Raw genomic sequence first — 23,801 nt, forward strand, 5'->3', positions numbered from 1 at the left:
ATTTATTAAACAAGGTTAATTTCTACATGTTGATATTTTTAACAATCATTATTGCACAAAATTAACATTAATTCAACCTATTAAGAATGAACATCAATTACCATTCAAAAGTTTGGAATGAACTCTCTTAGAAAAGACTTTTAGACTTTTATAAGTCTCTTATGCTCACAAAGGCTGCATTTATTTGATCGCAGAATACAATAAAAATGATAATACTGTGAAATATTATTACTTTAGAACTTTCTACTTAATTTTTACAGTAAAATATAATATATTGTGTAATATAACTTGCATTTATTTGATCAAAATTACAGTAAAAACAGTAATATTGTGAAATATTATCACAGTTTAAAATAAAAAAAATTCTATGTGAATATATTTATTTATAATAATATTTTTTATTAAAATGTAATTTAATTCTGTGATGTTAAAGCTGAATTTTCAGCAGCCATTACTTCAGTCTTCATTCTAATATCTTGATTTGGTGCTCAACAAACATTTATTATTATTGCTATTATTATTTTGTAAAAATATATGTGACCCTGGACCACAAAACCAGTCATTGTCAGACTGTGTCTCTACGTCTTGTGTTTCCCCTCCTATCGTGCCCTTATTTGGAGTTCCTGTTCCTGTCCTTGTTTGTCGTGTTCATTAGTTAATTAGTCCCCAGCCCTGTGTTGTTAATTATCTAGTCTCCCCATCGTTCTTAAGCCCGGTGTTTCCTTGCCTCATTGTTTGGTCTTGTATATTGTCATTCTAGTTGTGCAATGTCAGTGCAATGTCAGTGCAATGTCAGTGCAATGTCAGTGCAATGTCAGTGCAATGTCAGTGCAATGTCAGTGCAATGTCAGTGCAATGTCAGTGCAATGTCAGCAATGTCAGTGCAATGTCAGTGCAATGTCAGTGCAATGTCAGCAATGTCAGTGCAATGTCAGTGCAATGTCAGTGCAATGTCAGTGCAATGTCAGTGCAATGTCAGTGCAATGTCAGTGCAATGTCAGTGCAATGTCAGTGCAATGTCAGTGCAATGTCAGTGCAATGTCAGTGCAATGTCAGTGCAATGTCAGTGCAATGTCAGTGCAATGTCAGTGCAATGATAAAGTCCTTCGTTCCGAAGTTCCACATCTCCTCGTTTCCCTGGCTCCTACGACGAACGTGACAGTCATAAGGTCAGTTTTTTTTGAAAATGAGATTTAAATAAGCTTTCCGTTGATGTATGGTTTGTTAGGATCGGACGATATTTGGTCCAGATACAACTATTTGAAAATCTGGAATCTGAGGGTATTTCTCAAAATACTGAGAAAATCGTCTTTAAAGTTATCCAAATTAAGTTCTTAATGCATATTACTAATCAAAAATTAAGTTTTGATATATTTATGGTAGGAAATTTACAAAAAATCTTCATGGAACATGAGCTTTACTTAATATCCTGATGCTTTTTGGCATAAAAGAAAAATCAATAATTTTGACCCATACAATGTATTTTTGGCTATTGCTACAAATATACCCGTGCTACTTATGACTGGTTTTGTGGTCCAGGGTCACATATTTTGCAGGTAAATTTTTTTTTTCAGGATCCTTTGAGGAAAAAAAATTACTGATCCCAAACCTTTATTATAAAACTTATTATGAAATACAGTTAATGATGCCTAATGAATTAAATAATGTTACTGGATTGAACCTTATTGTACCAACACTGGTAGTTTTTCTGATTGTGTTAAACAACTGGACATAAACATAAACATGTTCATAGAAAGAAAGAAAGAAATAAAGCTCTGTTATGAATGCTCAATTTGGGGCAGGGTTAGGCCTTGGGCGCAGATCATGCTGGGAAGTGTTAGACAGAACTCTGTCACTGTCCCTGCAGGCCAAGCAAACACAGCAGTGTGTGAGCAGCAGGTTTGTTCTACACACCAGGGTAAGACGCTACCTGTAGTCCAACTGAACGCTTTTATTAGGCCACCTGACTGAGTGAACAAATGACTGCACATGAACATGTCTGGAAACGTCTGATTCTGTATTAGCTTCAAATGTAAATGCAACTGTGAATAAAAACCCAAGTTAGTTGGTACAATCTGTGCAGCAGGTATGACATATTCCTATAGAAAAGAAAAATTGTTTGTCCTGGACAACAAGAAATTGACATGATTGTCTTACAGTTCTCCTCTATAGATTTCTCTTCAGAAAGTATTCTCACAAACACTACTCTTCAAATGTTTGAGGTTGGTAAGATTTTGTTTTAAATTGTTTTTGGAAGAAGACTCTAATGCTCATAGAGGCTGCATTTATTTGATGAAAAATACAGTAAAGACTGTAATATTGTGAAATGTTATTACAATTTAAAAGTATTGTTCTATTTTAATATCTTTAAAGTCATTTATTCCTGTGATGCAAAGCTGAATTTTCAGCATCATTACTCCTGTCTTCAGTGTCTCGTGATCCTGTAAAAATCATTCTAATATGCCGATGTGCTGCTCAAGAAACATTTATTATTATTATCAATGAAAACTGCTACTAAATATTTTTGTGAAAACTGTGATACATTTCAGGATTCTTTGATAAACAGAAAGTTCACAAGAACATCAGTTATTTGAAATAAAAAATCTTGTGTAAAATTATAAATGAGTTTTGATCAATTTAATGCATCCTTGCTGAAATTCTTAAATATAAAACTTACTGGCCCCAAAACCTTTGAATGATAGTTTCCTTTCAGAAGAGACCACAAAAGTAGAACATATTCACAGAAAATGCCAAAATGTCTCACTGCAGATCACTCGGAACGAGTTGGAAAAAATAGGTTTTAAACGTTTTTGGACTGAAGTGAATATGAGGGGGTGTTTAATGTTCATGATGAGGCACTTACTCATGTTTAGATCCTCTCACAGGTAAATGGAAATATGCAATTATAGACGTGTCACACTGATAATCGTGGATTAAAAACAAGGTCATTTATTAACATCCATGTGGAGAAACACTTCAAAATGTATACTTATAAGCACTCACTCTATCCATGTCACAACAAAAAGGCTTAAATGTACTGGTTTAGATATATTCAAATGGTTCAAACCTGTTGAGTGTTCCTGGCTAAGAGATTTAATATGGGTTTATTTTTGAGGATGAAATCAAATAATTGCACTGAGAATTAACTACGTCCTCATAAAATGCCAGTTTATTTGACACAGTGTCACGGTTGGTCCTGTCTTTTGAGCAGAAAATCTAGAAAAATGTTATTTTCACCAACAGCACGCTGATACCGACACCATAATGAATCCATTAATAAACTCCCTGTGTGAGAAGTGCTGCCATTTTTATGAAGGCCGACTTCTCATTAAATGGACATTATTAAGCATAGGAGGGAGCCTCTGTCGCCCTGGCCACATCTTGTTACACATCATTTCATTTTTTACATTTCACTCACCAGGCGTCCCCTGCAATCACCAGCCATAAATCATGCCAAAGCACAGCGTTGTCATCACATCATGCATTTGAATTTAAAACAAAATACTTAACAGTCTCTGACTGGATTTTTAAAGGAATAATCTTTTTGGCTAGAAATCTACTCAGGCCATCTAAGATGTAGTCAAGTTTCTTTTGCATCATAAAAGATATGGAGAAATTTGAATGGGTGCCGTCAGAATGAAAGTTCAAATAGCTGATTAAAACATCACAATAATCCACAAGTTAACACCTGCAGTGAAAACCTGCGTGTTTGTAAGGAACAAATCCATCAAGCTGTTTTAACTTTAAACGACGCTTCCGGACAAAATATGCATCCATAATTACGCTTCCTCCAAAGAAAGTCCATCCTTTGCTGTCCTCTCATATCAAAATCCACCGACATATTAGTTTAGAACTCTTTTGGACAGTTTCGCTTGTAAATTCAATTGATTGACTCTTTTAATCAGCTTTAATCAGACTCTCATTCTGACGGCACCCATTCACTTCAGAGGATCCATTGGTGAGCAAGTGATGTAATCCAATTTCTCCAAATCAGTTCTGATGGGTGAGTAAACGTTCAGCAAATTTTCATTTATTCCTTTTAAGCTCATTGTCAAACGGCTATATTTATTGTATTTATTACTTTCATCACCATTATAGTTCTTTGTTTTGGATTTCCTGACTACTATGAATTCATTCCAAATGAATACGAAGATGTTTCAGCCAATTAATCCTCATTAGGGTTGAACTCGTCTGTCTGTTGCGGTTGGGCTGCTTCACAGGCACAAGGGCCTCATCGTGAGCAGTAAACATGTTTCTTGCAGATATATATTCAAATCTAAATATGCTCATTAACAGCATTCACAAAGCACTAATCATCCTTACCAGTGCAAGTGAGAGAGACAGTGCATTGTATTATGAGTTATTACTTTAGCGTGGGAGGAGAGAGGGGCGTTTGACTATTGACTGAGGGTTATAATCTCCTCTCCGGTGATGTTCACTCAGTAATGTAATAACTACCATTTACGTTTATCTGTCCCACCGACAGCCCGCAATAATGACATCACAAACATGTAAGCTATAAACCAGGGCTAATTTTTTTTCACCCGCCCCATTCTTCACATCTCGCTGACAGCCTGGCTGGTATTAAGGATAATACGGTTACAAAAGAGGACCTCTAAAAGTCAATGAGGCAGATACACAGTGTGATGAGGGTAATGGTGTCGACTCTTTTAAGCATCTGCCTCCTGTTTACGTTCATTCAGATCTTAATAGAGCTCAGCAGTGTCTCCTTACAGCGTACGCGGCGCGAGGAAATTAAGAGAGACAGAACTCTCCCACCTTTTCACATTCGAAATAACTCCGCCATTACGTGAGACATAAATGCATTCATGATGACAAAGAGAGAGCGAGCAGGCAAGCGAGAGAGCGAGATGTATAGAGAGGGAGAGAGAGAGAGACTGCAATATATTACATCATTACTTAATGAGTCCCTCAGTGTTGTGTTGCACAACATTTCAGCCTACACCAACAGCTATAAACACAGGCTAATTTAGCATCGCTATCCTCCATAGCCGCTTTAATTGCAGGCAGACAGTCAGAACTAGCATCCTGACTGCTTGTACTGAAGACGTTGTGTTCGGGGAAGGGGAGGGCGATGTCAGTGACTCAAACGGTCCCTGTGGAGCACTTAAGAGTAATATGAAGTACGGATATTTGGAACGGGAGAACAAAAGACAATTAAAGTGAAAATGAAGAGTCTGCCTCTCAATTAAATTCTCCTGAAACTGTAATCAGGGCCGTTGATGGTGCGTAAGGGGAGGGTGTCTCAGAGAAGTGGGCCACCACCCACAATCTTCTTGATTCGGCACCAAGTGCTGCCGGCCCAAAGGTCATCTGGTGTTGTCTTGTGCTCCATGCTGCTGGTGTGTCCAATACTGCCGCTAGCTATGCAAAATGGCAGAGGAAAGCATTTACAAAGCCTGTCTGTTTCACTATTGTATACTGCCAAATTTGCTATTAAATAAAAATTAAATTAAATTAAAAATAACAAAATTTATGTTATGTTTCAGCTAAAATGGCAGAGAGAAAATAATTTGCAAACCCTGTCTGTTTCACTATTGTATACAGCCAAATTGGCAAAAAATCAAATCAAATCAAATTTATGTTATGTTTCAGCTTAAATGGTAGAGAAAGTAATTTACAAACCCTGTGTGTTTCATTATTGTATTCTGCCAAATTGGCAATTAAATTAAATAATAAAATAATTTAAAAATTTATGTTACGTTTCAGCTTAAATGGCAGTCAAAGTAATTTACAAACCCTGTTTCACTATCGAATACAGCCAAACTGGCTATTGAATAAAATAAAATAAAATTAAATTATAAAATTAAATTAAAAATATATATACAGTGGTGTGAAAAAGTGTTGGCCCCCTTCCTGATTTTTTTTTTTTTTTTTTTTGCATGTTTGTCACAATTTAATGTTTCAGATTATCAAACAAATTTAAATATTAATCAAAGATAACACAACTAAACACAACATGCAGTATTTAAATGAAGTTTTTATTATGAAGGGAAAACAAAATCCAAACCTACATGGCCCTGTGTGAAAAAGTGCTTGCCCCCTAAACCTAATAACTGGTTGGGCCACCCTTTGCAGCAACAACTGCAATCAAGCGTTTGTGATAACTGGCAATGAGTCTTTCACATCGCTGTGGAGGAATTTTGGCCCACTCTTCTTTGTAGAATTGTTTTAATTCAGCCACATTGGAGGGTTTTCGAGCATGAATGGACTGTTTAAGGTCATGCCACAGAATTTCAATTGGATTTAAGTCCAGACTTTGATTTGGCCACTCCAAAACCTTCATTTTGTTTTTCTTGAGACATTCAGAGGTGGACTTGCTGCTGTGTTTGGAATCATTGTCCTGCTGCAGAACCCAAGTGCACTTGAGCTTGAGGTCACGAACAGATGGCCAGACATTCTCCTTCAGGATTTTCTGATAGAGTGCAGAATACATGGTTCCATCAATTATGGCAAGTCATCCAGGTTCTGAAGCTGCAAAGCAGCCTCAGACCATCACACTACCACCACCATGTTTGACTGTTGGTATGATGTTCTTTTATGAAATGCTGTGTTGGTTTTACACCAGATGTAACGGGACACACACCTTCCAAAAAGTTCAACTTTTGTCGCATCAGTCCACAGAATATTTGCCCAAAAGTCTTGGGTATAATCAAGATATTTTTTGGCAAATGTGAGACGAGCCTTTGTGTTCTTTTGGTCAATAATGGCTTTTGCCTGGGAACTCTCCCATGGATGCTGTTTTTGCCCAGTCTCTTTCTTATTGAATCATGAACACTGACCTTAATTGAGGCAAGTGAGGCATTCAGTTCTTTAGATGTTGTTCTGGGTTCTTTTATGACCTCCTTGATGAGTCGTCTTTGTGCTCTTGGAGTAATTTTGGTAGTCTGGCCACTCCTGGGAAGGTTCACCACTGTTCCAAGTTTTCTCCATTTGTGGATAATGGCTCTGACCGTGGTTTGCTGGAGTCCCAAAGCCTTAGAAATGGCTTTATAACCCTTTCCAGACTGATACATGTAAACTATATTGTTTCTCATCTGTTTATGAATTTCTTAAGATCGTGGAATGATGTGTTGCTCTTTAAACATGCTTCATTTTGTCAGACAGGTTCTATTTAAGTGATTTCTTGATTCAACAGGTCTGGCAGTAATCAGGCCTGGGTTTGGCTAGTGAAGTTTAACTCAGCTTTCTAAAATAATGTGGTTAATCACAGTTCATGATTTAATAGGAGGGGGCAAGCACTTTTTCACACAGGGCCATGTGGGTTTGGATTTTGTTTTCCCTTCATAATAAAAAACTTCATTTAAAAACTGCATGTTGTGTTTACTTGTTATCTTTGATTAATATTTAAATTAGTTTGATCTGAAACTTTAAAGTGTGACAAACATGCAAAAAATTTAAAAATCAGGAAGGGGGCCAACACTTTTTCACACCACTGTATATATTTACAAAATTTGTTACGTTTCAGTTTAAATGGTAAAAAAAGTAATTTACAAACCCTGTCTGTGTATACTGCCAAATTGGCAATAAAATAAAATTAAATTAAATTAAATGTATATTATGTTGCAGCTTAAATGTTAGAGAAAGTAATTTACAAACACTGTTTGTTTTATGGTCTTATACTTCCAAATTATCTATTGTATAAAATTGTGAGTTTGTATAGAATATGAACGTTTGTTTCAGTCTTGTATTCTGCTAAACTGTCTATTGTATAAAAAAATATAAATAAAAATGAATAAATGTCAGGTTTATTGTATAAAATAAATCAAATAAAAAAACAGTTTGTTTCACTGATGATATAACTGCAAATTTTGTATAATAAAATAACAAAAAAACTAAGGTTTATGCCTAAATAGTGGCAAATCAAAATGCATCCATATATAACATAATAATAATAATAATCTTACAAAGAAACAAAATACTGAAACATTCTCTGTTGTGAAAAATGTTATTGCTGATCTTTTCATAGAACAAAAGTTTCTAAAATAACAAAAAGCACCTTAAAATGTGTCCATACTGCTTATACAGTAGGCTACATGATGTTTCTGAAGCCAGATGATAGCAGTCTGTGTTAAAAACAGACTGAAATTTAAATCTGCAGAGATTGAAAGGTTCATCCACAAGCTTTAAATCAGACAGGAGATAAAGAACATTCATTACACATGAAGCTCTCTGACTTACCGAGCAAAATCCAACAAGTGTTCATGATAATTGTCACAGCTCACTTGGATTTAGCTTTCAGTATTTTAAAATATACATGCCCACAGAGTGCAGAACAGTCCACTCACTGAGATAACATTAGTGCGAACAACAGCTGACATGGTTTGAAGAATTCCCCAGCCCTCGGACACTGCTTTCAAACTATGCCACAGAAATTAATAGCAGTGTATAACTTTATTGAGGACAGAGCACTGGCACAATTGTTTTAGGCCACAGTACAAATATAGTTGACAAAAGTATGATGCAATATGAACGCAAAACCTTATTATTTAAATCATTTCAGTCGTAATGCAGGTATGGATGGTTTAGCACATTAGGTTAAGTGTTTGGTTCTTCTATGAGGACAGATAAAGATCTTTAGCTGTCCTTTTAGTTTTTTTTTTTTCTTGGAGACAACGGGAGAAAAGTTTCTAATCACCAACTTACCAGAACTAGATCTGTGTCTCTGGAACTTTCCAGAAGCAATTGTGCCATTTCACTCACTGACACAATATTGGCACTGATAGCTTTTGCCCAGAGACATTTTAACTTTCACAAATTAATTTTTTTACTGGAACTGTCACAATTTAATTTAACTAAAATACACCATCGGGGCAAAAAACTGAGAGTACCTTTAAAATGTACTTGTCCTCATTTATTTCCTCCATTAACTTGAAAGGCTCCAAGGGTCTAATAAAGTTTCATTATACGGGACTGTTTATACCTTTTTCTGTGTAAAAACAACAACAACCTGCGCTTTTTATCTGTTAACAGGGATTGTTTGAGTTTTAAACATCATTGTTGTGTGTATGTGTTTCATTTTGTCATTAAAATGGTGAGCAGACAGTTTAACCTTTCGAATATCGACTTTGACTGGGAAACCTTAAACGAACAGAGCACTTGAATTGAAAATTATATTATTATACTGAAATAAGCAACATTAGAGTGAGAAAATAATGAATGTAAAAAAGGAAATGGGTCTATCATGATCCAAAATGACAAAAAAAGCAACAAAAAGTCCTATATTATATGTACTATAGTCACATGATCACTCTCTATGAGCAAAAGCCTGAAATTTAAGTTCACAAAACATCTTGAGATTCACTCTATTGTGCTCATAAAAGTTAATGAGAAAAAATTAATTACTGATTCACAAACAGTCATTGTTTTGAATCAGATCTTTTCAATGAATCAGTAGATTCTTTTCACAAAATCAGACAAAATGGTTTGTTCATAAATGTACAAACAATTGTACAGTTAATAGTTCACTGGAGGGAAAGATTATCAGTTAATGACTTAAAAATGCAAGTGTTATGGACCATATTTTCTGATACTTGTTATGACACTTGAACAGAACATTGTGACTCAACATGTTGATTTGAAACAACACGAAGCTGTATAAATAATGACAGAAATGTACATTTTGGGTCAACTAGCCTTAAACTTCAAAAAAAACATTTGTAAAAGTGTATTCATTTTTAAGATCTACAGGGATAGTTCACCCCAAAATTAAATTTTTTGGTAACGCTTTAGAATATGTGCTTAATTAGTACTAATAAATGGCTAATATTCTAGTAATATGCTAATAAGCAACTAGTTAAGAGACCCTAAAATAAAGTGTTACCAAATTTTTATTATCATTTGCCCCACTTCAAATTGATGATGGTTCAGTTGCTGGTAGCCATTGACTTCCACAGTACCACACAATTATACATTATTCAAATGTCACCATACATTATTCAAAATGTCTTTTGTGCTCAACAGAAAAAAGAAACTTCTACAGGTTTTAGAACTAATTGTGGGTGAGTAAATGTTGACAGGACGATCCCATAACAAGTTAGAAACCGCAAATATGAACTACAAATCCAAAAAGTCACAGCAAGCATATTTGAAAACGTGCTACACATCCAGATCTGTTTTCACCTTAGTTCTACACTTTCTCTCTCTCTCTCTCCAACTAAAGCTGATCTGTCTATGGAACTAAAGTCTTTTTGTGGCATATGACAGTTCTTTCTCTGCCTATCACTCACACATGTTGTATAACCTCAGCAGTCCCTGGCCAAAACACAAAGCTTTATCTGCCTCGCAAAGAAAAGAAAAATTACCTTAAAAAAAGGAAAGAAAATCCTGCATTTTAATGCGTATGTATGAAAATCTGGCAGCTCTGAGCACAGAAAAATAGAGAACTCCCACACACTCCCACGTATACAGTGCAACGTGAATGTACCCGGCTCCAGCCTGTAAGGTCTCTGCATGCACAAGCACATCATGTTCACTGCACGGAGACTCAGGGACCTGCGAGAGGGGCAACAGTCAGAAGTACAAAGACATAATACGGCCCACTCACATGACAACACATGTATTATGTTGCTTCGCGCTTCCTATAGCAGCACCACAAGTGTTAATGGCCTGTTTTGAGGGTCATAATTCAGTAAGGTGTGGGTGTAAGTGTATGTGTGTTGTTATTGACTCTGTCTTATTTCTGTGGTCTTCACCAAGCTGATATTTCACCTCTGCATTAATTTGTTTCTGTTTATGTAGCCTGTGGTTCTGCTAGCAATGTGGAATTCTTGTCTAAGGATAACAGGAAGTCAGACGGCGCTACTAAACTCTGATCAGGAGAGGGATTATAAATGAGATTTTACAAAAGCTATTTTTAAAATGTCAGGAACTTGTTAATAAAGTAAGGAATTGTTTTCACAGTCTGCGAATGTTGCTGTAGACTAGGAGTTGTAGATGAGTGTTGAAATCACTATTATAAATCATCACTGAAGTGACAGTAAATGTGTTAAGTGTCTGTGTAAAAATATAAAGGATTTCCAGGACAGAAAAAAAAGCAGGTCTTATATTTTGATTTACTGCAATAACGTGTTAATTGAAGGGAACTGATATATATGAAATATTTTTTATTATATTATAAACATATATTACTATTTAAACATTTTACAAATGATTTAGCACTTTTATTCAGCAAGTGACCAATTTTTTTTTTACAAAAGATTTCTATTTCAAATAAATGCTGTATGAATAATTCTGAAAAAAAAAAAATTATGTTTATATGTTTTTTTTTTAAAGCGCAAAATGTTTTCGGCATTGAAAATAAGAAATGTTTTTTAAGCACCAACAATGAAGATTGAAAATTGGTCCTAATATTGTAATAATATTTCACAATATTATTTTAATTTAATTTATTTTGATCAAATAAATGCACCCTTGGTGAGCATAAGAAAAATCTTTAAAGGGGTCATATAATGCCCATTTTCCACAAGTTGATATTATTCTTTCGGGTCTTAATGAAAAGTATGTAAAATAGTTTGGTTAAAATGTCTCATTGGTAGTGTAAAAAACACCTTTTTCACCCTGTCAAAAACAGCTCTTGTCAGAGCAAGCGGTATTGTGTAATTCTCCTTTAAATGTTAATGAGCTCTGCTGACTCCGCCCCTCTAGTCCGAGCCGCTCTCTGAGGGACTGTTTACTTTAGCCGCATTCATCGTGAAACTTGCTAATTAGCACATTATTAGGAAAGGCCATTTGCAAAGATTCATTTAAAAAAACCTTGTACTCACTTCATCTGGAGGTGAAGCTGGATCACGAATGATTCGCACGAACATAGACGCATTTAGGTAGATGGAGGGCGCATTCCAAACCTAATCCTCTTCAGCCGCTCAGATGACAGGAGTAAATGACTACTGCTATGTTCATTATTACATCCAACAACAAAACACCTCAGTTGCTTAGGAGTCATTCTTGTCTACATCTGCTCCAGCAGTGAAACAACTGATGACAGCTCACTCAGGGCGGGTCTGAGGTAAGACACCAGTGCAGTCTGTGCTGAAACACTGCTGTCAATCAACAATCGTGGGAGGGGCCTCCGTCTGTGTGACGTCACACGGACAGACGGCTCGATTTGAGAAAGGGGTAAAGATTTAACGAGATTACAAAAAAAACGCTGGGTGTATTTTTATCATTATAGGGTGGTTGTGTACACACACTGCCAACACACATTTCAGTTCAAACAACTTGTAAAAGTGCATGTATTTAAAATATATATAGTACATTTTACAGACCTGAAACCTTTCAGATGTATTGTATATTAATATTAAGTCAAGAATGAACTATAATTATTTCCAATGAGTACATTTAATGCCATCATTATCTAAATTCAAATTGTAAAGTCACTGAAGTTGTAGAACATAAATAAGAGCTAAAAAAACATAACAGCTTTTTACAATTAAAATAAAGCTCAGTATTTGGGGTAAGGGTAACTTACATAAATATTAACAAAAAAAAATCCTCAGTGTTTTCAAAAGGACATTTGAGATTTGAAGCTGCTGTGAATAAAAATTTCAAAACATATGTTGAAGTCAATAAAACTACAATCAGCCTCCAAAACTATGGGCACACGTAAGAAGAGAGAGAAGCTGTTCTCAAAGTACAATAAATAAAAAAGCCCGAACATTTTTTTAACATTTTGAAAACATTCTCTAAATTCTTTTAGAGTCATTTTGAAACTTTTTCAAAAGTAGCTTGCTCTTACCCTGAAGGAGCTTTTTGTGTTTTTCTCAAATGACATTATAACTTCGAATGACTGTACTGTGTGGTTTGTGAGACACAAGGCAATTCTAAAATAAAAACATACAGCAAAGCTCAAGGGAAACGAACCACACCACCCAGGAATTACAGAAGAAGGATTGAAGCCAGAAATCAGAACGACCTTTTTAGTTCACGCTATATTCGCTGTGTCTGCCTCATAAAAACAGACCTGAAGGGTGGCCATCTGACATTTATAAGAATGGCTCAATGCTTCTATTACACACATAACACTTTTCTGAAATGTGCTGGTGATGGCTTTGTTTAGTTTCCTGTTCTGAAACCCACGATCCCTTATGCAAAGAGTTCAAAGCCCCTGAAACAAATTCTGAAAACACTTCTCCAGAGATTGTATGTGAAGGCAGATTAATTCTATACCTCCGAATCTGAAATTTGCCGTTTAAAAAGATGGCTCTGAAAGGATTATTCACAATGATCGGTTGAATGACGTCAGTAGTCTAATTCTGTAGACCAGCTTTCTTCTTTGAGGTGTTGTCTGACAATGTTGACGGGCTAAATAGACCGCCATACGTAATTTATGCTGCAAGCAAGCGGTTGCTTCCTAAAACTCACATTTATTCATCTGAGCTAAGGGAGGAGGGTTGAATAATTTCATAATCCATGCCCTGAATCCAGCAGAACATCAGACACTCTCTGTGTTGGGAGATTTGGCATTGACTCTCTCGTGTCTTGGTTTCATATTTGGCTTTTGCTTTGTTTTTTCAATTTCTTTCTGTTGCATCTTCTTACAAACAAATTCATTAAAAGTGAAGCAAAGTCAGAGTTAATTTTTAAATGACATGTGTTTTTTAATCAAAGTATGGAAACAGAAATGTGGTCTTCCTCTTTCTTTCTCTCAGAAGCTTCTATTCCTGCAGGCAGTAAATGTTTTAACACAGCACTTCTCCACTGGAGGGTCGTGACCTAAAAATGGATCGCAAATCTGTTCTCATTGGGTCGTGGACAGCAGCAGAAAAATAATGCTAAATGCAAATAATAAAAAGCAAATATCCATATACAATCATGCATAGTTAGGGTAGAAAAGCAAAGTATTTTCAACAAAAAGAGAAAATGTTTTCATTTTGTGATGCTGTCGTCAAAAGCAAACTCCAGTAACCTGGTGAAAGCAGCCAAATAAGGCACATGCCAGCATCGACAGGTTGCTTGTCGTGCCTAAAAACCATCTTCCAACCCAGATACTAAACTTCTCAAGGTTACACAAGAATTACTGTCTGCTGAGAACATTTTTTCTTTAAAGAAATGAATACTTTTATTCCACAAGGACACATCAAATTGATGTAAAGTGACAGCAAAAAATATTCATTGTATAATGTAAAAAATTATTTGTGATTAAAAATGTTGTTTCTATTAATCAAAGAAATCTGTAAAAACATTGTATCAACATTGTATTGTTTTGAACAATGGTAATAAGAAATGTGTCTTGACGTTCAAATCAGCATATTATAATAATGTCTAAATGATCATGTGACACTGAAGTAATAGCTGCTTTTCCATCACAGGAATAAATAAAATTTCAATGTCATTTAAATTCACTGTGTTCACATTATAAAATTCAGTAAAAGTAAACGAGAAATGAAGAGTTCAGATACATCTGACATTTTTCTTTAAAATGAGCATTTCTTTCTGGCTACTGTGTATAGGTTTCTATGTAAGTACTGGTACTTCTGAATGGGTTGAGGCTGGGATTTAGCGCATACTTTTTAAATTTTATTATGCAAACAAACATACTATTTACAGGTAACAAATCAAATACAAAATAACCAAGCTCAACAAAACATACATGACATGATTTAGCGCATACTTGATGAACATATACTATGTGAGGAGAGCATTCACTCAGTATCATTATCTAATTTTTGACCAAGATGGCTTTTATAGGCTTTTGCATGGGAACACTTCAAATACTAAAAATACTAAAACTGAAGTACTAGAGATACTAAAACACTGTGAAGCTAATCTATTCAAGTTACCTACAAGTTATTCATTAAATTCCATACCGTGTGTTTGCTCTTGAGTTAGAAATATCAACGCATGGCGATTCAACCTGATATTGTTTCACTTTGCATTTTTCAGATGTGCAACACCTGTTAGTTAACATGTTAAATAATAATTAGGCTATATACACTGCACTGAAAATATGAAATGTTATTTTACTGTAGGCGCTGCAGTCACATCAGAGCTTCAGTAAATTCTGCTCAGGTTTGATCTGATGTGAAACACATCAGGTAAATGTCAATGTATCTCTACAGCTACTAAAGATTTTTACAATAAGTTAAAATGACTCGCGCACAGGTTACTGGTATAAAATTTTCTATCTGATTGCCTTTGTCAGAATTATTTCATTTAAAATGGCTTACCCGATTATGAAGGCAGCATATTCAGAGTCCTTATGGAGCTTGAGTTGATGAGCTACAAATTAAACTCGCCACATAACAATGACCTCATTTTTCCAGCTCTTTTGCTGGTTTATGGGTCTGCATTAGAAATTCTTCATTTTCTTTCTTTTGCCATAACAGTTCTGTTGTCCCATTTTGTTTGTTTGAGAAGAAACATTTCTAAGTGTGTTCGTTTTTCTTGAAGAGCAAAAGTCACTAAATCAAACCGACTTGAAGAGGCTGTTTACAGAGTTCATGGAAGTGAAAGGTTGAGAGGACAACTGGCTTTTTATGTGAAAAAGAAAAGTGGCCAGAGCTCAGGAAAAAAAAAAAAGAGAACAGAGAACAGAGGATGTCTTACACATTATTCTCTGCTCAAGGGAACACATTTAATCCCCAAAAACAGACACAAATCCTTGTCATCTGGGTGGTCACTGCCTTCACACAGTCTCTGGAATCTCCTACAGACGAGCTAGTTTCCAAAATAAAATAATGTCTTTTTAATCTGAATACTTTTTTAAGCTAAATGGTGGCAAAATGCGCATGAGGCTAAAGTGAACCATTCTAAGTAAATACATTCCAAATCTCTTAACAGATTTTTTTCGTATTTAAATTTTTTATAATACATTTTAGGGACGCAGGACGCAGAAGTAACAACATGAATGCTTTGATGCAAGATTTCAAAGTCTTTCCTCTTGAGCTTCCTTCTCAGATATTGGTAGAATAGAGTTGAAATATAATGCACAATTATGTTCAATATGAAAAATATAACAGCGTGAAAAGAGGTTCAACTCTTGTTCAACAAGAAAGAAGATTTATCTCCATCACTAAACACCACAATTTAACACAAAACTGCATAGGTAACACCAAACAAAACTGCAAAGCCAATATTTATAATTACCAACAACAACTATTTATAGTTGTCATCTATCTGGAGGTACTTGAAAGGAATAGTTCAACCAAAAATGAAAATTTGCTGACAATTTACTCGACACATTGGTATAGATTTTGAAAAATTTAGCATTACATGACTTGTTCACCATCAGTCCTCTGCAGTGAATGGGTGCCATCAGAATGAGAGTTAAAACAGCTGATTAAAACATCACAATAATACACAAGCAATCCACAGGACTGCAGTCCATCAATTAACATCTTGTGAAGTGAAAAACGGCATGTTTGTTAAAAAAAGAAAACAAATCCATCATTCAAGTGTTTTAACTTTAACTTAAACCGTTTAACATTAACTTAAACTGTTTAACTTAAACCGTTGCGTCTAGCCAAAAATAAGAGTACATGCCTATAATAACACTTCCTCTAGTGCGTTTCAAATCAAATTTTAATTTCTGGATGAACTACTCCTTTAAATATTTAGATAAAAGAGCAGACACTCTCTGAACATAGTGCACAAACATGCACACAATACACGTTTTCTAACTGACATTAGTTAAATGATATAAGTGGGTTCAAAACACAGAGAACTGCCATCAGTAATAAACTCCACATATTATTTTTAAAATAGAAAACCTAAAAATTATAATTCAAATTAATCCAAAGAGCATTTTATGATTTTCATCAAATTTACTTGGAGCCAAAAAAAAATAATAATTAAGTATAGGCACTTTGGTCCTGTGCCTCAAGAACTGCTGGAAAGTTCGGTCTTAATTGAGTGACCTTATCATCTTTATACTGCACTAAGTGAAGGGACAGGAAAAGAGAGATAGAGTAAGGCTGTGTGTGAGAGAGGTGGACTGGGATGGGGTGGTAGATAGAGAGAAAGAGAGAGAGAGGGAATGGAGTGGGAGGGCCAGAATTACCATGGAATAAATAACAGGGCTGCCAGCAGATAACAGACCAATTCAATCTCTCTTTCTCACCCGCTGGCGAAAAGCAAAACAGAACATGGGATGCCTTCCAACGTCACCGCAGTAAAAAGCTCTCAGTTTCCTCTCTCGCTCGCTCTGCCTCTCGTTGACAAGCCACATCTTTTTCACATTGGCTTTACATATTAACAAAGTCGTCTTTGTGAGGGTCTCATGATTTCCATTTACATACATATACTGTCGTCTGGCTCCTGTCCCTCAACAGCTTGGTTACATCACAGAAACCTCAACAAAAGCATCTAAAAAACTGTAACAAATTCTCCAGATTGTCAGGGAGTGTTCAGCCAAACACAGAGAGTAACAACTGTAATGCTGCAAAGAAAAATTTGGTTACAAACACAAAATCTATTGTTATAATAGGAATTTGGTGTTAAAGGAATGGTTCATCCAAAAATGAAAATCTGGTCACCCTCAGACCATCAATCCAAGATGTTGATGAGCTTGTTTCTTCATTGGAATAGATTTGGGTAAATGTAGAATTACATGACTTGTTCACCAATAGATCCTCTGCAGTGAATGGGTGCCTGCAGAATGAGTCCAAACAGCTGATTAAAACATCACAACAATCCACACCACTCCAGTCCATCATTTAATGTCTTATGAAGTGAAAAGCTTAGTGTCTATAATAAAAAATTTAAAAATCTAACATTAAGATGTTTTTAACTTTATATCCATAATATTGGTTTCTCCAGTGAAAAAGTAGTATTGCCTGAATCAGGAGAGAAATATGTACAGTTCACGCTCCATTTACAAGCGTAAACAGTTCTAAACAAATATGTTGGTGGATTTTGATGTGCGAAGACAACAGGGGATGGACTTTTTCACTGGAGGAAGTGTTATTATGGACTGGTTATTATTAGCCAGAAGTGACGGTTTAAAGTTAAAACACCTTAATGACAGATTTGTTTTTTTATAAACATACAACTTTTCACTTGTCAAGACCTTACTTGATGGACTGAAGTCATATGGATTACTTGTGGATTATTGAGGGTGTAAATTTTCAGCAAATTTTGATGTTTGGGTAAACTATTCCTGTAAATTTTAATGGTTAATTCACAGTCGCAATGGTTTCATGCATATAGTCGTGTTAATAGTGTTCTATGTGAACATGTTCTGCATTTATTTTCCACAGGTGTTTTTTTTTTTTCCTTGAAAATCGTATTTGAATGTGCGACAACTATTGTTGCCGGTGGGCAAATATGTTGTATGTACCCCCTGAGGGAGATCGCGGTGCTGACAAGGTCGGGCAGCACGAAGGAGCAAAGACCGCCAGTGGCTGCCCGAGGCGGTGGTGCTGGAGCAATGGAAGAACAGGTGGGACAGAAGGCTCGCTGCCGTGCTCCGGGGTCAAGGAGGGGTGGCTGCCGTTCAAGAGGGAGCGGAGGAGTCGGCGCCGTTCACCAGGAGGCCGGAGCCTGCTGCCATCCGCCATGTTTGGGGAGGGGCAGGGAACGGGTGACTCGCTGCCGGCTGCCCTCGACCGGAGGAGCCATCGCCGTCCGCCAGGAGGCGGAGGAGCAGAGCCGTCCACCAAAGAGGTCCAGTACCATCGCATGGCACCGCGAGTGAAAGCCTCTGGTTGAGGACCGAGCGGCAGTGTGTCCGGGAACCGGACCGAGATTTTTTTTTCTTTTCCTCTCTTTCTCTTTCCTTACCCCCAGGTACGCCGCGGCCACCGTGATTGGCTCCCTCCAGGGAGGGGGGGGGCGGAGTAGAGCGCAGTCTCGGGAGTATCCCCCCGGCCTGCGAGGGGCGATGGGGGTATGTGGCGAGTGGGGCGGGGCCGAGAGCCGTGGGAACGGAGCGAGGCCGGTGGAGTTAATGATAATGAGCGACACCTGCGCAACTCACCGGTCTCGAGTCCCACGGAGGAGCTCCGGAAGGATAAAAGGAGGAGTGACGACAGTGGAAGACGAGAGAGGACCAGGCCTGGACTTTTATTTTGTATTTTATGTGCGGCAGGGGCTGCCGCTTTACTTTGATGTTTGTTTATTTTATTAAAACTTTGTTTAAATGTTCGCCGGTTCCCGCCTCCTTCTTCCCGATCTACGAACTGTGTTACAGTTATTCTAAAATTAATTGTATTACAAATTATACTACAACTGGAAAATACTGTAAATTGATAAACTGTTTGGTTTGATGATGTTGAATGTCTCCGTAGTCCCATTTAGCAACTTGTTAGCAACCGTCTTTTTTAAGAAACATAACAGTTTTAAAAAATCACGAGTGGGGTGTAACTGGTGTGTTTTATGTCGTAGAATAAAACGTGAAAGTATCTTGAGCTTGTGTGAACTACGGACCTTATTTAAGGGATTTAACCAAAATTCCATTCAAAAAACCCATCGACTCTGGGACGATGGAACCGGAAGCGCTAAAATGCTAACTCGCTTCCGGGTTTTCGCCTACAAAGTGACATCATAGTTCCCCCACTCTATTTTCTGCCGAATTTTAACCACTGAATTTGTGGAATTCAGCATGCTTTATGTTTCAAAAACTATTGTCATTATTCTGCTTCCATATACCTGCCTTCATATGCCCCATTGAAAATTTACACCCTCAGGCCATCTATGATGTTTAGGAGTTTGTTTCTGTTTTGTATGATTACAACACTCATCAGTGGATCCTCTGTAGTGAATGAGTACCGTCAAGGCAGCTGATAAAACCATCACAATAATCCACAAGTAATCCATGACTTCAGTCCATCAAGTAAGGTCTTGACAAGTGAAAAGTTGTATGTTTATAAAAAAACAAATCTGTCATTAAGGTGTTTTAACTGTAAACCGTCGCTTCTGGCTAATAATAACCAGTCCATAATAACACTTCCTCCAGTGAAAAAGTCCATACCCTGTTGTCTTCGCACATCAAAATCCACCAACATATTTGTTTAGAACTGTTTACGCTTGTAAATGGAGCGTGAACTGTACATATTTCTCTCCTAATTCAGGCAATACTACTTTTTCACTGGAGAAAGCAATATTATGTATATAAAGTTAAAAATATCTTAATGATAGATTTTAAATTTTTTATTATAGACACTAAGCTTTTCACTTCATAAGACATTAAATGATGGACTGGAGTGGTGTGGATTGTTGTGATGTTTTAATCAGCTGTTTGGACTCATTCTGCAGGCACCCATTCACTGCAGAGGATCTATTGGTGAACAAGTCATGTAATTCTACATTTACCCAAATCTATTCCAATGAAGAAACAAGCTCATCAACATCTTGGATTGATGGTCTGAGGGTGACCAAGTGTCCCTAAGTATTCACCCCAATTCAAATGAAGACAAAAACGTTCATTTTCTGGTTGTCATACACTCAATAAGTTACAACTTTCATCTGCTCAAGCAGAACGTTAATGTTATCTTGTGCTTTAGCAAGGTATCTCTGGCTAAAAGTAGCTAATGTTAAAGTTAGTGGGTCCATGCTAACGTACAAACCTAAATAGCGGACTGTTCTCGCGTCTTGTACAGTGTAGGTCAAAAACACATAAACGAAGGTCTACATTTCAGTGCCTCTCCATATTAAACTGGTTAAATGTAGGGGTGTAAGAAAATATCGATACATGTGAGTATCGCGATATTTTGTTTGGCAATATCCATTCTCAAAAATGGAATATCGATATTTTAAAAAAATAAAATAAATTATACAAGATTCATGGCAGTTGTTTCATTTTGAGTTCATATCTCAGAACTTAAACAGTGACAGGAAATACCAGCATTTGGGCACGCAATGTTAGCTTTAGTTCGCTGCCAGTAATGGAGGATGAAATAATTGTTCCAGCTCCCGTTTTGGTGTACAAAGCTGAAGTGTGGCGTCATTTGGGCTTTTGTGGTAACGTCCACCCCTGGAACCGCGGCGCGGGTGCCACCTCGGTTCTGCCGCTTGCTGCATCCCGTGTGAAGAGCCTTTGCGTGGGGCGCGGCGGGCGGTAGGGTCGCTGTGCGGCTGCAGCTTTCTCTCGTGTTGGGGACATTTTGTGCAGTTGGGGCGGTGCTCGTGTCGAGGTCTCGCGATTCCACGCGAAACATAAATACAAATTGAAAAACCTGTAAAATTCAAGTTGAACGAGTCTCAGAATGTTCAACATCTGTATTTAATTTATTGTTTTACAATTGTTTTCTTTAGGAATCCTGCAAGCACTTTATTTTTCATTGATATTAAGCAGATGTAATTATTATTTTTTTGGATCAAAATGTTGACATTTTATGTTACAATTGTAAACTTAAACTGTGAACCTTTAAAGCAGGGTCTAAAAATATATATGGTCTTTTTATAAAATACATTTTATACATATTATACGTTTAACTAAAGAATCCTGCAAGTACTTTAACTTTTCCCCCTTTACTCGTACTGCACAAAAAGTGCTTCAATAAAGTTGAATGTTACAGGGACTGATTATTGCAAATGCAGATCCCACTGTGTTCTGGTTAAATCATTTTTATTTATTTTTTGCTAAGGTTTGCATATGGTGGTGTGTTAATGACAGCTTTCCTAAAAATATATCCTATTCCTAAAATAAGAAATATCACAATATATCGCCTTGCTTATAGTGTATCGCCAACATATTGTATCGCAACCCCTGCATCGTGATATGTATCGTATCACCAGATTCTTGCCAATACACAGCCCTAGTTGAATGTGCATTAATTTAATTGTACCCTGCGATACATGAACAGTGTTGATCCTGCATGTTACCCACCGTATTTATTTTTAAATATTTTAAAAATCCCTCCATGGAATATTTAATTCCCATTTAGTGGCCTTCTGTGTCCAAAATTGTGCAAAAACATCATGGGACAAGGTTTTCACACTGTAGCTGTCATTGTAAGACAGTGAGCAACTCCAACTTGTTTGTCCGAGGGAGCAACAGTAACTAAGGGGGTGGGGCTTACCGATAGGTCAATTGTGAATTGTACATACAGTAAGGGAGATATTGGCAATATTTCACAACGTACTACAACCTGTGGAATATGAAAAACCCTTTTGATGAATTACTGTAGTTTAAAAAAAAAAAAAAGATATTTGTGTACTGTACATACCATAAGGGAGATATTGGCAAAATCTAACCTGTAGTAAGTCAGTTTTGTATGTATCTTTTATATGTAAATAATTGTGTACTGTACATATGTATAAAGGGAGGTATTGGCAAAATCGCATCTGTAGTAAATCACTATGAGCAATACAAGCTTTACAGTTTGACAGTGTGTTATTTTAAATGTTAAAAGTCATTTTAATTAAATACATTGGACATTTTAACCCAGTCGGTGGAATTGTCAGACGGCCCCTTGGGTGCGATAGCGCTTTCTCAGGTTTACATTTGCAGCAATAACCTAGGCAGTTTTGAACTCCTTTTTTATGTCAATATAAAGTGGTTGTTTACTGTTAAAACTAATTGTGGTATTGATATCTTTGTAGGACTGTCGACTCTATAGATAAGTGGTAAGGGAAAGCAATGAAAATACAGCTTGTTGCGTTCTTCTGACCTCATTTACTTGCCTGTATATAGTTCGCATAATCATCAATAAAGTGTATTCTGAGATCTGAGGTCTTATATCACTGTATTAGTTCACTGAGGCGCGTTACACAACATTGGGGAATCCTGGAGTGTGACTTATGAGGAGCCCCAGTATTACAGCACAGCGTCACACAAGCCATGATACGTTACAGAAACTAAGCAGCTGAAAGCAGTATATGTCTTCCTCAGATGTAATGTTAGTTCTGTACTTCAGCGTTGGGTAAAAGAGCATTATAATCTCCTTTGTGGTAGAGAAAGCTGTAGGCTACGGAAAACAGCGAAGATGTTGAATTAAACATTCACACAATCAGCGTTTCCACATACTGGCCCCGATAATCAAAACTTCTACTTAACGCTTGCTCCATTTCTGCAAATCAGTTTTTGTAAATGAATAACTTGATCCACATATGGCTTTCATCAACAGCCGCTTGCGCCACCTGCTGGTGAGCGGCTGACATCAGCTGGAGATCATGCATCGGTGCTCTACTGCTATTCCTGCGGTTCCTGGATGTGCAACACTGCCGAATTTTCTGCCTAATTTTAACCACTGAATTTGTGGCAACAAATTTGGAAAGTGAAATAAAATGGATGAAATTTGCCTGTCGAATATTACACATCGTATTTTTAAACAAACTGAATATTTTTGGAGTGAATTCTGGAAGGTGAATTTTGAATTATTGAATTTTGAATTATGAAAATGTGTGTGAAATATTTTAAATTGAAATATTCACAACTTAAATAAACAACTATATGTTTAATTTCAGGATCTAAAAATGCAAGCCCTGGAAATACAAGGCATTAAAATGCAAACACTGTTAATTGCAATGCATCTTTTTTTCGGTTTATGGAATTCAGCATGCTTTATGTTTCAAAAACTATTGTCATTATTCTGCTTCCATACCGGTGGCCCTGAGCTCGGCCATCCAGATGCATTGTGGAAAAAGACAGCACTCAAGCATAAAGCCATTCATCCTGTTTACGAATCCGCACCATAATTTATGACTGCTGCATATGAAACCTGTGCAGCATTTTCTGAGTGCACGCACTATAGTGCTTGGTAAATCAACATGACTGCTAACAGAGGACACTATGTACAAGCCATCAGAACAAAACTGCAGCCCTGTGAGTGAAACTTAGCAGAACACAATCTCATATAAAACAGCTTACATACATTACGTACCATTCTTCAGTCAAATGC

General features: G+C 36.6%; 1 protein-coding gene across 1 annotated transcript in view; it reads right to left on the reverse strand.

Moving 5' to 3' along the window:
- The window catches only part of ajap1 (adherens junctions associated protein 1), a 96,212-nt gene extending 84,075 nt beyond the window's left edge, over nucleotides 1–12,137 (reverse strand). Inside the window, exon 1 of the mRNA XM_058785103.1 lies at nucleotides 11,787–12,137. Within this exon, the coding sequence (XP_058641086.1) occupies nucleotides 11,787–11,839 (53 nt within the window). The 5' untranslated portion in view covers nucleotides 11,840–12,137. The remainder of the gene's footprint in view (nucleotides 1–11,786) is intronic.
- Nucleotides 12,138–23,801: the final 11,664 nt, after the last annotated feature.

Source organism: Onychostoma macrolepis, chromosome 08, assembly GCF_012432095.1.
Source record: "Onychostoma macrolepis isolate SWU-2019 chromosome 08, ASM1243209v1, whole genome shotgun sequence".
Taxonomy (NCBI): Eukaryota; Metazoa; Chordata; class Actinopteri; order Cypriniformes; family Cyprinidae; genus Onychostoma; species Onychostoma macrolepis.